At 49.9% G+C, this 13,921-nt stretch overlaps 2 protein-coding genes across 2 annotated transcripts; one reads left to right on the top strand and one right to left on the bottom strand.

The window, feature by feature from the left end:
* Positions 1-7,868: 7,868 nt before the first annotated feature.
* On the bottom strand, positions 7,869-10,793 carry ENH_00059940 (hypothetical protein, conserved; the record flags this gene model as incomplete). The annotated part of the gene is made up of 1 exon (XM_013581912.1): positions 7,869-10,793. One exon carries the CDS (start codon positions 10,791-10,793, stop codon positions 7,869-7,871), a length of 2,925 nt encoding a protein of 974 aa, XP_013437366.1.
* Positions 10,794-11,253: 460 nt separating this feature from the next.
* Positions 11,254-12,898, top strand: ENH_00059930 (hypothetical protein, conserved; the record flags this gene model as incomplete). Its single annotated transcript, XM_013581911.1, has 2 exons — positions 11,254-12,124; positions 12,639-12,898. The coding sequence occupies 2 exons, from the start codon at positions 11,254-11,256 to the stop codon at positions 12,896-12,898; spliced, it is 1,131 nt and encodes a 376-aa protein (XP_013437365.1).
* Between the last annotated feature and the right edge of the window lie 1,023 nt (positions 12,899-13,921).

The raw sequence follows: 13,921 nt of genomic DNA, 5'->3' as shown, positions 1-13,921 counted from the left end.
GACTCAGTGGGGAGATCGAAATACATTCCCTAGTGGCTATGAATCTCCACACTCTGCAAACTAGGTGCTGGTCAAAGACGCTACAACAGCAGCATGCCAAACGAACAACAACAGTTCAGCATTGCCTAGCAGCATTCTCCCAGCTGCCGCTCAAACCACATCAAGTGTTACACAATCCCTTGTGATGTGCGATGTGATGCGCACCGCCTGGGACGTCATCCGAAGATTATTAAAAGCTTCAAAAGTCTCGGCAAAACTGGCGAGCAGACCCATACAGTTTTGTCAGCAAAGCATCGCTGTACCTCGCTCGTTTTGGCCTTGTAATTGATCCAATGAGCCACTCTGCACATTTGAGGCTGCTAAATAGCTAATCAATACAACGTGCACAAACAAATTATCATGTGGCGCAGCATAACAAACATCTAGGACGCAGCAGGCGGCAGCCGCTGGAAAAAAGTCCCTTGCTTCTTGCAGAGCTCAAAGCACCCGTAAAAACCCCATATTCACTGGAATCGTCTCTGAGACAGCACGCGATAGCGTCATTCTGCAAAGGTGTCCAGCATAATTATGTGAATTGTGTATGCTTGCCAAGCGCTTTGTGTGTGCCTCCCAAATTTATATATAAGAAGCGACGGTGCAGTGTGTCGATCATCCCGCGCAGTGCATCAGACGCACTGCCTTAGCATACGCTTTGAAGCTCCTTCAAGAATGAAATGCAAATATCATAATACGACAAGCCGTCGGGCTGCGCGCAGGTCTTATGGCCAGCGCATGCTAGTCACTATTTCCTAGTTGCGTTTAAGCACCTTCCACAAACACCCGAAAACAGCGGTGCCGCTCAGACGCGCCCGCCAATAATTTTTCCTTATGGTTCCGCCTCTGCGCAGCACAGTTTAGCGCGTGCTGCAACCAACGCCTCTTAACCACAAGCGCTCAATACGTGGCTCCATAGACGGCGCAGCGTAATCATCTCCCATCTGTAGCACAATGCCTGTCACTTGCAAGGGTTTTGCTTACCACAGATACTCACGCAATATACTGCCTGAAAGCACCACGCCCACCGTTTTCACCTCCAAGCGCTCCAAAGCAGACAAAAAACAACCAAAACTGAGCCCTCAGCGCAACGGAGCTCCTGTCATGGCGCTTTGCGAGAGTCACTTCCATGCGGTCGCGCCTGCAAGCAAACGCCCAACGCCTCCGTCTTGCTTGCAAGGAGCACGCAGCCCATGGTGGGACAGGAAACGAAAGCCACTTGCTGCGAAGCCACCCGAGCGTGGTGCGAATTGATGGGTGTTAGGATACATATAAGCGCAAATGCTTCCTTTTCCATACTGCGTCCCCTACACAATCGTCTACATCCAGACGTCATGGCAAGCCAATGGCAAGTCTGAAGCAAACCTGCGCATGCCACGGCACACGCAACACTGCTGCACTCAACCACGCCCAAAGTGATTGCCAGCACCAAACCATCTTCGTCTGAAAAGAACCGTTTCCAGGCGCATGCTACTCACACGCTGCAGGTTCCAAAATGTGAACAACGCCGTGCGACCTACTTTTAACGAACTGAAAAGCGATCCACTGGCAAATATTCAGAGACCCAAAGGCAAGCTTCTCAAGGCCTTCCTATACTCCTGCCGACTGCGTCTCATCACGACGTACGCTGCTGTTCTTTCTTGAGGCCTCACTTTACATGCCGCTGAAACGTCAGCTTACTCGACCGAACCCAGTTCACTGCCAAACACAGCGTGCACTTTTTCCTGCATCCACTGCACTCAATGAACCTGAGCATACGGCCACAACGTCTCAAACTGCACGTCATTGCTTCACAAAGGGCTTCTCCACGTCCACAAACGCCTGCACACTATGCGAAGAAAGATAAAGCAGCAAAAATGACCCGAACAATAGGATGCGCGTCCCGCTCATTTCCAGCGATAAGGCCTCGCAGCACGCAGAAAACGAAGTGGAAAACTAAAACGCACGAATGTGCCGTGTGCAACTCACAGACTGGATCGCCAGCTCATTCGTTACGCTTCGCAAACGATTAGCATATCTGCGCACAAGAGCGCGCAAGAACATCCAGGAGTTTGTTTCTACTGCAATCAAACAAAAGGGACGCCACTGTGCTCTACTGTGCAAATGTGCAGGCTCATGAGAAGCAGTTCTCCTCTCAGCACGTTGTTGCATGTCACAGTAACAAGCGAGCAGCACTCCGCGCTGCGCCGCGCACATAGTACGGCAGCGCGCTCAATGCTCATAAAGGCATGCCTGCAGCGTATGTCTGCTCAGAAACCGGCGCAAACGCTCCCATGATGTCAGACATCTGTGCTGTTTCCAATAATTGGGCCTTTACCGGCGAGCCATCAAACGCACTGACCCCATGAACTAAGCTAACAAGCGCTGTTCTCTCGTTTGCCGCCGCTTGAACGCAGCACGCAACGAACCCTGGACACGACCCACAAGTCACAGTGGGTAGACAAACATAAGTACGCGCGTGCGTCGAAGCACGAAAGACTACTTTCTCAGAAACGCCTGTTTCCAACGACGCCTAGACGACATGCGTTTTGCTCGACCATGTTGCGGGAGAGCTGCGCACTGCCTGCGAGTGTATGTGACTTGCGTAGCGTTCTTCCTGCGCATTCGCATATCTTTCGGCATCAACAAGATAACCAGCTAAAACTATGCACCCAGGCAGCAAAATCAGCTCGCGCGTAACCTTGTTGGGGGCCCAGCTGCCTGCGCCACTGCAAACAAATCTGAGCTTTCAAGATGGCTAAACTACCTGCGCACCACATATATCAAGCCACGATTGTTTCATGCTTTCTCTGCAGCTGCAGCAAAATCTGCATTCGACCCAGCGCGAATTCTGCGCTCTAGACTTTTGGTTGCGTGCTTGACGTGGTGCTTCTTTGTAAAGAAATGTTTCATGGTCTGCAGTATAGCCACCCGCTGTCCCAGCACAAAACTTGGCATGCTAACGTTTGTGCTGGGACAGCGGGTGGCTATACTGCAGACACGAAGGCAGAAGCAAAAAGTCCATTTGAGCACCTCATGCGCTGCCTCCATGACATGGCACAGCAGCAGGATAATTCCAGTCCTGTCAATGCAATTCCCAAAATATTGTGGGTGTAAACGGTCTAGTAGAACGCATTCGGCCTGAAGCATGATCTGAGATGCACGGATATGTGGTGCTGCAAGCCTCACACAAATCTCTCGGTCGAAAGAATCATGTATCTAGCAAAGGGGAAGCACGCAAACGACAGAACAGTCAGCTCTGAAGTGCGGTCGTTGCAACTTTGGCGGGCCCACGCACAAGGAAGTCCAGGAAAAACTTCTGCACCATTATCTCAGCAAGACAAAACTTTCTTACGACGGGAATAGAGCCCTCCAAACTGCGGCAGGCCCCGAATGACACAACTCCATTTGAGAACCAGCAATATTCATTCACAAGCAGCCTGAAACATAGCTGCATAATATTCACGTTAACACTAAGAATGATTCTACCAAAATCCTCAGGATATGTCAGCGTGCAGTGGCGCTTACACCGACGCCTGGATTCAACCCTTGCCGTGGCGCCTTGCCCTGGCAAGCTAATGCAGAATATGCTATGTACACCCCAACGCTCATATCGTAGCTTTCACAATGTGAGCAACGTCCCCACTGGTTGACATTGACAAATCCGGAAAGCATTCCTAGACGCGACGCGCGAACGCAAGCTACTTTGGTGGCGAAGACGCATTACCGCCTTCTCATGTGCAGTTTTACAGTGCAGCATTCCTTTTGGAGTTCTCAGTAGGCATAATGGCGTGGCACTTTCTCGTTCAAGACACACGCAGATCTGTTAAGGTAGATCTGGGACAGCTGCAGCAATGCTCAGCGTGAGGTGGGTCGCACGACTCATTGCGATAATGTACCAAACCGACGCAGAGCAGACACCAACAGCCTTCTCCACTGAGACGAAGTTTCCACTGTTCGGCAACTGTATAGCTTCCTTTTTTAAAGCGACTTTCAAACGCAACTTCATTCCGGGCTCCTGTGCTACACAAACATGTAAACGGCCCACAAGATTACACTCTGTTCTGCTGCATGTGTTTGCTTGTTTCTATGTTGTGCACAGCAAGCAATTCTTGCTGTAATGCCCCCCCGTAAGGGCAGTCTTTGAGCTGTTTGGACTGTGCGTGCATGCCTCAAGACGCAGCCAGAGCCGGCACTGTCTAAACTGTCTAATTCCCGAAGGCCCCAACCATCCCTTTTAAATCTTTTGAGGGCAAACACAACAAAAATAGATGGCCAATGCCGCCTCGACCAGCCACATAGCGCTGCATGTCAATGGGCGAGTCTCACGGAGACAGCAACACGTGCATCAAAAACACGTTTCAGCAAATGCCACCAAAACTGACACAACACTAAATTTTTGTATTTGCACAGTTTGGGTTGTACGGACCCTTTTGTCTGGTTGGCGTTTTAGTTTGAGAGCAACACGCAACACGTTCAACAGCATAGTCAATGTCCGTATTGCGTTACATCCTAGAACTACACACAAAGTGCAGATCGAGCTAACCCAGAGCTAATTCTCCTCCTTTACAGCCCAAGCAGGATACATTTATCTATCGGAAACTGTCCAAAACCGCAAACACTCCTGGAGTCAGATGAAAACCAAGCAAGAGGCTCAAGAACAAATCAAGGCCTGAGTTTGCGCGAGCACGGGCATTTGTGCGTGCACCAGCAAAAAGCAGCCACCCGTTTATCGTTATTTTGCAATCGCTATTTCTGAAAGGATCTTAATTGCGTAGCGCCTAAGCTGTCACTTTCTGTTATCAGGGATAAGCTAAACTATTTCCTAAGCACACATTGCAGCAACGACAACTGCACGTGCTTTTCAAAAGCGCATTGCTGTGCATTAGAAGTGAATGGATTATATTACGCAGGAAACCAAAATTGCCACCTGCAACCAGAGCCTCGACAAAAATGATGAGCTGTCTTTCTGTGAAAACTTTTGCTGAGTCAGCATTCAACCCCACAACTTGGAAGTAAGACTGCTTGCTACCGTTTGGGGAGCCCTCGTGGATATGTGTAATGTGCGTACTGAAGGACGGGAAAAACTACCTGCTCAAAGTATGTCATACTGTGTTCCGAAACTCCTTCAAGTGCCGCGCTACGCACAATTTCTCAGCAATCGCTCCTTTATGTTTTCGCAGCATCCATAGAGTTGTCTTCATGACTGCTCTCACCAGGTCTAAAGAAGCTCAGTGCCATGGATAGGAGTGTTTTTGGTCTTCCAATAACGGGCCAAAGTGAGAAGAATTCACATCCATGCTTATTGTCTGTCCATAAATCATTTTACAGAAAGTGAAACCACAGCTTCCTCTAATGCATGGTTCTTTCCTGGACTGCAGGTGTGCATTTACCTGGATTATTACGTCCATCTCAGGTTTCCAAACATCTACCTGGCAAAGAGAGTACTCAAAATCCGTGACAGAGCAATTGCGTGGCTTTTACATTCACCCTCAGCGTCGCTGCCGTGGCCCACCGGCAGCCGTACAGCCATTAGCTTCAACGTCCATGGAAACGCACGTTTTGTGTTAGCATCCTACCCAGCGTGTGAAATTTCTTGAAAGGCTCCTTTTTCTTGCACAATTCAGGTGTATTAGCTCCATGCAATGGAGGCATTCGCCGAAACAATGATCTACCATGAATACCGCCCCTTCTGAGACCCAATTCCTGCCAACCTGCATGTCTTGTCCCCCACGCTTCACCCCGTGAGGTTGCTGCAGCATCAGAGAGTGTTGCTCTCTTGAAAAGCTAGTGGTGAAATTGTAGGCATTTTGATCCAGCAGCTCGCATTCGATTAGTCAATTCGGAATTATAAACAACAGGTGTTGCATACTTCAATGTGCTTCACTACCCACAAACCGTTTTCACCGTGCACCGCAGGTCAGCGACATGCAAAAAGTGAGCGGCTTAAACTAGAGCCACGCTGAGCACTACTGTACCAGCAGCGCTGGGCACCTCTTTTTGAGGGCGGTCTGAAGTGTGGAGTCTTACGGAGCAGGATTCTCCTTCCTCTCCTAGATTCCGAGGTATGGTCCCATCCTTGATTGTTTCCGTGTGAGGGCTTATTGCTAGAAAGCAAGATACGATGGCAGCGGCAACAGCCAACGTGGCTGCCACGACGGAAGGTAGCAGCATCGACGATACATTGCGTCTGTACTTGCGGGGCGCGATTAACAAGGCTGCAGAGCCGGATTTTTGTTCATTTTTCCAATATCCTCCTCTTTGCTGGAATACTAACGAGGCGTTCGCTTCTTGGGGCGGAGTGGCTCCAGCAAAAATTGCCGCAAGTACTGCAAAGACAATGACGGACACTCGGAAGTTGTCCATCTTAACGAGAAGAAGTCCTTGATTTGTAAACTAGAATCAGTGATTGGGTTAAAATTTCAATGTAGTGCCTTAATGTGGGCCAAGACAGCTGTTTCAGGTAGCATATGTTGCGTGCTAGTGGCTCGGTGGGGTCTCGCCACATAAAGCTAGCCATCATTTTGTATTCATCCATCCTAGCAAGTAGGTTTAAAGAAAGCAACAATACAGGATTCGCTCAAAGTTAAGGAGCAGAATTTTTCTGATGCAAATGTGGATTTCATATTTCACGCCTACGTTCCCTTTGGAGTTGCAATTTTGTACAGGAAGGCCTTCACGGGCTCGAGCGCGATACCTCGGGCTGCCCTGCGCCCGGTTCCACTAAGAATGACAGCTATATACTGACTTAAATTGTGCATATGAAATTTTATAGAATTTATGTGGATCTATGGAAGTAAGTATGCTGGGATTTCCGTCATTTTGGAATACTGCGATCTTGCAGTGGCGCAGTTTGCGTTGTTTTGAAGTCACAGGGTGTGACGTTCAAAGACTGATGATAATAAGCGTATTATGCTGTTTTTAATCCTTGCTAAAGACCACTCAAATTAGTGATGCGCACAACTTTCGGCGTACAGTGGTAATCCTGTCGTGCAAGCTACCTCATGCAGCCTCAGTGCACTCACCTGTGGCCAAGTCCCTAAACCATCCTTCCAAGCCACGCGATTTTGAACAGGGTTCCTCATGGCTTTTTTGTGCAGAAAATGTTGAATGTTTCATCTGCACATTTAATTTGAGTTGTACTGCGTGGCAGTGGAGCTGTTTACGTCCCATTGTGCGGCTGTGGGCCGTAAGCTGTTCCTTCAGTGCAGTGTGCACGGCAGCACGCTTGAGCCGTGAGACCACGAAATCCTAAAATGTCTCCAGTTTTACCACTGACCCGAACTGTAGCTTTTTAGGTTGAGCCCCCAACTATTCTTTTAATTGGTACTTCGCTCGCCTACCCTTACGGCAGCAGCTCCGGTGAACGAAGTACCCACTGTGCAGACCGACGGGTACCATCTCGGATGCTGCGTCTACAATTTGGTGAGGGAGAAACTTTCGAGTTCTGTGCCCATCAAATTGTGGAAGCAGATTTGCTGCTTGCGCGTAGAGCAGGCACAATCCCTCGCCACTATGCGTGCTCCGCCATCGCCACGGCTCCTCAGGTCGTCTATCAGCAACGAATTTGCGCCTGTCTAAATTTGTGCAGCAATTGTCCCCTAATTACTATTTTTCGCATATGTCCCCAAGTCATTCACTCCTTGCTCCCATTCGATCACAACAACATATTTACGTCACTACGAATATGAAAAGCTGGGTTAAACCTCCGAGCTCCACTGCCTGGTTCTACAATAGACAAAAATGTGGCACTCGATCCTTTCTACGAGCCGTTCCACCCACTCGCGAGTAGCGGCATAAGTGAGAGCCCTGGAGACCGTAAAATACCGTAGCATCAACTTATTTATTCCGTCAAGTCAAGACGCATTCTCAGCATGTTCTCCTGACTTAGGCGCCTTTTGATGTAGTGCCTTAGGCAGTCTCTGCAATTCCTCGGGGTACTTCAGCGCCATTGCGCGCAGCAAACTCTGTGTGAACAGCTCTAATGATTGTGAAGCTTCTTGCTCACTGCCGGTAAAAACATCTTTTTCTTGGCTCCGCAGGCATTCCCCTATCGTCGGCATCGGTGCCCGCACATTTTTCGGGTTAACTTGGTGCCCAAGTGCACAACTCAAAAAGCGTGAAACTGATAAACCCGGAAACACTGTGTATTTCGCTTCCATTTGACTGGTTGTAAAGGTTCCATTGGCTGTGCTCTCCGCCGTCAAACACGTCCTTCTTGCCCGCAAACTTATGCCTATGGAAGGGAGCAGATCCAGCTGCACAAACAGCCGTAGAAGGATGAGGACCTCTAGTGTTCCAAACGCTCTGTGATGCTGCACGAAGTGGCTTGCAAGGGTCTGTAAAATTGACACCAGCTCATGAAGCCGAAAGAGTCGTTGGCGAAGCAGTAACGGCTTCCTCAGCTCTGTAGACGCTTCTTCATGCAGCCGATTACAGGTTGCTGCCTTCATCTCAAGAAGTAAAAGAAGCCGGAGTCCCTCAGCGACCTGGGCCATGCTTGACGGTTGGGCTGCTGCAAGATTTACAAGGAGTGCAGCGAGCACGTGCCTTCCAAGCAACCGCTGAAGTCTTAAAGAAGGGTCACTCCCCTGGAAAGAAGAGAATGACGCCTTGAGAATCTTTGCGGATGCCCACAGCACAGTACACCAGTTCCCATAAAATGCGCTTATACCTGAGGTTGAAGGTAGAGCCTGGTAGCTGTGCGCGCGGGAAGTCGGCCATATACTGCCGTTCTCGTTGCGGCGAGGACCAGTTCCGCCAGCAACAGCTTGAATTTCATATGGTTCATGGTTGGGATGTATTGATTGCAGTTCGCTGTTAAAACGAAATGAGTCATCGTGAGCACTGGCATCCCTGCTGTTGTGGACAAAAAACGTAGAGCTAATTGCGTCAAATAAGAACTGAATCCCTCGTGTGCTTAATCTGGTCCCCGCACTGCCAAGGGAACGGCACACACAGGCAAGGGTACTTGGACTCATTCTACAAATGGCAGCGCTGCTCAAGCGCGGCAAAATGCTGCCAAGAGAGTCCCGGGAAGCTTCTTCACCTGTCGTGTGCAAAGGCACCGTTTGCAAGCAAAGTAGCTGGAGATTAGGGCGTTGACAGGTACTGCGCTGGAGGTGGCTCAGCAGCTGCAACAACAGCTTCTCACGTGTTGAGCACGTCTGAGCCACCCTGGCAGATGCAATCATCGCAGCTCCTAGCAGGCCGTCTGTCCATCCTTGTTCGTTCTGCGGGGTCTCCTCAGCCCCTGCGTCTCGCTGTTGGCGAGCAGCCGCTTCGGAAAGCAGGAGCGTTGCAACTCGAGGGGCAAGTGACTGCTGAACGCATCGCCATAAGGCCGCCATTGCCAGTGCTACTGCTGCATCAAAGTTAGCGGCAGCAGCTACAGACGACTTGACAACCGGGCTTGTGAAGGATAGCTGGCATTCTCTAAGGGCTCTTCCTGGAAGATGTCCCTCAGCAGATGACGCCAAAGATTCACCAGATAAAATAACATGCTCAGGCAGAGAAATGTTTTGTGTTTGATTCATGCCAGAAGTTAATCTCACCAACTGAGGACCAGCAGCTGACGAGAGCCCAATACTGACGGCACCAGCAAAAGTCTCTGGGGTTTGCACTGTAGTCTCGCTCTGGAACCTTTGTGTAGCCAGCAATGCGCACGCTTCGGCAGTTCGCACACAAGTCCGCACACTGAGGCTCTTTCTCAGGTTTGCATTATGCAGCAAGGCTTTCAGCAACCGAACTGCAACAAGCAGACACAATTTCTGCATTGCCCTCTGCTCGTACACCGCAGCATCTAGCAGCAGCCTTTCTGGTGGAAAATGTAAAGAGGCACGAGATGGTGCAGGGCTAAAAGTTATTGAGGACACACACTTCTCAGCTGCTGGTGATCGAAAAAATGAAGACCGCCGCCTCACAACGAGTCTTTGGCGGAACCCTCTCTGTTCCTCTGTGGTGCTGGCTGGCTGGGCAATATCTGCTTGTTCCAATGGAATGGTAATATCTGCAGAACAGGTAGGTCGTGAATGTTGCTGCAGCAGAAGGGCTGACAATTTAACGCCCAGTGCTGCTTCGTGTGCGTACAGAGGTGTCCGCTGCACTAGCAGTTGCTCCAGCACAGCGGCCCCCAAAGATGGTGGGCAACAGCGACGCTGTGCAAGGTTGCAGCAAGTGAGCAAAAGCTGGCGAGTAGGGACATCATTGACTAAAGGGTGGATCCGATCAGAAGCAGCTCGCAGTGCTGCGGCCAAGGTGGGCGTCAGCTTTCGGAACTTTTGCAAAGTCTCTGCTTGTTCAGAAGCATACGAGCTTCCAGTTGTGCAGCCTTTCACGCTTGGCCTGGCAGATGGTCTCTTCAGACGTTGCAGTCGACGAGACGCTCCAAGAAGTCTGCAGCGCAGCTCATCCAGGCATTTTACTTGCCAAAACCCTGTCTTGATGTCGGTCAACGCTGACAGAGCATGCGGTCGCTTCCTCCTGCGGCTTTTTACAGCGGCCTGATCTGCACTGATCGAGCTCCGAAACTGTGGAATAACCTCTAGCGCCTGGGCTCGCAGCCAGGTGCCGCTGTAGCAAAGCGGAGCAGAAAAGGCGGTAGAAGAACTGCAGACCGAAGCGGCTAAAGCCTCTGCCGTCGATTTCTCAGTAGGCGATTTCTTCTTGTCTGATGGTGCCAATCCCTGAATTGTCTTGCAGCTTGCATGGATTGAAGGGCAGCAAGCGAAGCCCTCTCGTCTCCAGGGGATTGGCTGAAGACGCGAAAAATAGCTGTTCATTCGGAAGCTGACGGATGAGAAACAGCACGAGCTGTAAAATGATTTTGACCCAGAATTAAGAATACCTAGAAGAAGACACAACGGAGATCTGTGGATTATTTCCTGTCCTCCAGGTGTGAAGAGACTCCGTGATAACATGGACGTCCCTGCTGCTGAAGACTGCGAAAATGGACGGACAGGTTCACAACGTTTCTTATGTATCTTAATTTTAAAAACACCGATTATCATGGTGAGAAAAGAATACGCATCCCTATTCCTGTGCTCACAACGCGTTTGCCCTTCTGCGTTGACCATGGGGGGCCCCTGTACAACTGGGCCAATAGCGGATATGCTATCTCTAAAGCTTGCAGGCGAAGCTTTAGTATTTAGCAACAGCGATTATCCCATTGTGTACTTAGGTATGTGTTCGTATAAATGATCTTCCGGTCGTGGGAATCGCCTGCTTTGCTTCTCCGGTGCCATGAAGAGACCTGACGCCGCAGCCTTTGAGAAGGTCGGTCCTTGCTCTCAGCCTGCTGCAAAAGGGTTCCCAAACGCAAACACAGTGAAGGTTAACAGAAGTAGAGATGCTGCCGCTGCGGGCCTCCCTCCAGAATTAGTCGACGACTTGCTTCGGCAGCACTGCCACGGTATGTGGGGCGACAGCGATGACGACCAGCAAGATGAGAAGAAATCCAGTCAGACCAGTTCCTTGAAATGCGCCATAAAGGAGCAATCAAGCGGGGGAGGACCCGGTGGGAAGACGCTTCACAGGCCGCTTGCCCAGGCATCTCCCACTTGCGGAGTCACTGACGAAGGTCCGACGCAAAAGAAGCAAAAAGTACGAGCTAGTGAGGCGCTCTCCTCAGCTCAGGAGACAGGTTACCTTCAATTAAAGTCTTCCGATACCCCGACGCAAAGGCATTCAATGGCCGTACATGCGAATGTAGCACCAGCTCATGTGCTCCCTCCCACGCCCTGGCAGAACTCGGAAAAGCGACGAAGCCACCAAAGGGAGTCGAAAGCTAAACGGCAAGCCAAAGATCTTAGGAAATGGAGCAATATGCGCGCATGTGCACTGCGTCCCATTCTCAAGTCAGCACCTGCGGGTGGTCAGTGCCCAACAAAGATTAGCTGCGCGACAGCAGAAAATGGCGAAGTGTCGAGGTCCCTTATGACACATAATGGTTTGAGAGACCTCTCATTTGTCGCGGATCCAGAAGATGCCAACTTCGTGCCGCTCGCTGCGCAAGCAGAGAAGCACGACGATAAGCATAGGAAAGACCAGGCGGAGCCTGCCAAAGATGCGAAAAAGGAGTTCGATGAAACGGTTCAAGACATCCGCAACATGGGTGGGGTTCTGTATATCGATCTTTCCAAGGCTGGGGTTTGAAAGTGTTGTGTTCCTTCTTTCCGCATTTTTTTTCCAGTCGTTTTGTTGCCTTGTGCTTTTTGAAGGGTTTGTAGAGGGCTGTTGTAGCGATTTATGCCCTGTCATCTAGCTCTGGACTGCCTTGCACGATGCTTGCTGCGTTGCTCCTTAGTTTACCCCTACTTGGGTCGTTTCCAACGTCGCCAGTTTTTAACCACAGCCCTTAGGGCGCTTGGCTTTGGTGAGTGGTCGTTTGAAGCCTGTGCAAGCACACTGCATTCAAGCGTCAAGCTGTCCTGTATTCGAGATTGTCTGATGAACACGCATCTGATAATACGTTAAGGGTCTCCACAAAAGCGGAGTTGGGATTTGCGCATAGTTTATTGCAAAGTCTATTGGGTAATGCCCAGCTGTAGTTGGTTTAGTTGTGTCATTGCAGTCGGTCTCAGTGCTTTATCTGTGGCATTCGTTGGTCTCCTGTCTGTTGCACTCAGCTGCTACAAAAACCCAAAAGATGCCTCTTCCAGAGCTGTTAGCTCGCAAAAAGGCGACAGCTGCCGTTATAGAAGCCCGGCAGGCTGAGGAGAAAGCGCTTGGTGTTAGGAGTCATATTGACACCCAAGGCTCAATACAGCACGCTTCACGTAACCGCTCAAAACTTATGGCAATGAAGGCGCGAAGAAAACACCTGCGAGATACTTTTAAGCATGCCGGGAAACTAGGAAGCAGTGCATCATCGGGCGGAAAAACGTAAGCGATGAAATGATGTGACACTGATTCTGAACTCAGCCATTGTGGAGAGGAAAGCGAGTGCCTCCCAAACTGAAAGTCTGGTAAACTTTTTGTCTCGTACATTTTTATTGCTTAGACGGAACTTGTAGATTCTCGTTTAGCTTTAGTTCCGTGCACCATAAAGCTTTCGTCGTGTGAACGTTTCTTTCATTTGATTTTTTTTCCTTTCGTACGACGCTCCGAGAGCCTTGTCAATGTTCTCGTGCTTGGGAGTCCACGTTTTCGCTTTTTACTGACGCTTTGACTTATGGGCAGCAAAGGTAGCATCATTTAAGGGATCCGGTGTAAATTTTCCCGACACTACATCGTCCTGCAATCATGAACGTCTAGTGGCAGTTTGGAACTATCTATGCTGTCCTATGTAGTGATTGAGGCCTAGTATTGTGGTGCTGCCTGAAGACTCTAACTACGGAGCTCTAGAAAACAATAGATGCAACACAAATAAGACGCACGAGGCCTTAGAACGGGCATCTTAGGAGAATTTGTCAGCTATGGCTTTTGCAAAGGCTGTCCTAATGAGGAAGAGCAGTGGGAGGAATGCGCCATCAGATGTACTGACAGTGCAGAGAGGATGTCAACACCGCAAACGCGAGCACCAATCCCAGCGTAGCCCTCATTTGAAAGCATAACAAGTTTCTTCGATGCAGCTGTTTGACAGTATTGATGCACAAAACGGAGGACCTGGCCGCTATCGCAGAGTGGGTGTCTGCAATGCCTACGGCGGGCTACCCACTTTTCCTGGCCCTTTTCCAATGAAGAAGCCAGCAATGAACCTCTAGCTTTAGCGCATCTGAGGCCCGTTTGGCAGGCATAGGTGCGCGCTCGCTTTCGTCCAGGTCTCTGGCCCTACAGCTTATATTATGCTTCGGCAGTGCAGCATGGGTGCAACGACCTATTTTGGACAAAATTGTAGTTCACGACCTTTCCTGTGAAACTAGAGCCTTACTAACCGGGTAGGGAACTTGCCGTCTTGTAGTCCAAAGGC

This window comes from Eimeria necatrix, genomic scaffold (genome assembly GCF_000499385.1).
Source record: "Eimeria necatrix Houghton genomic scaffold, Enh_scaff510, whole genome shotgun sequence".
In the NCBI taxonomy this organism is placed as follows: domain Eukaryota; phylum Apicomplexa; class Conoidasida; order Eucoccidiorida; family Eimeriidae; genus Eimeria; species Eimeria necatrix.
The sequence above is the reverse complement of the archived record's forward strand: the minus strand, read 5'-3'. Positions and strand labels throughout refer to the sequence as shown.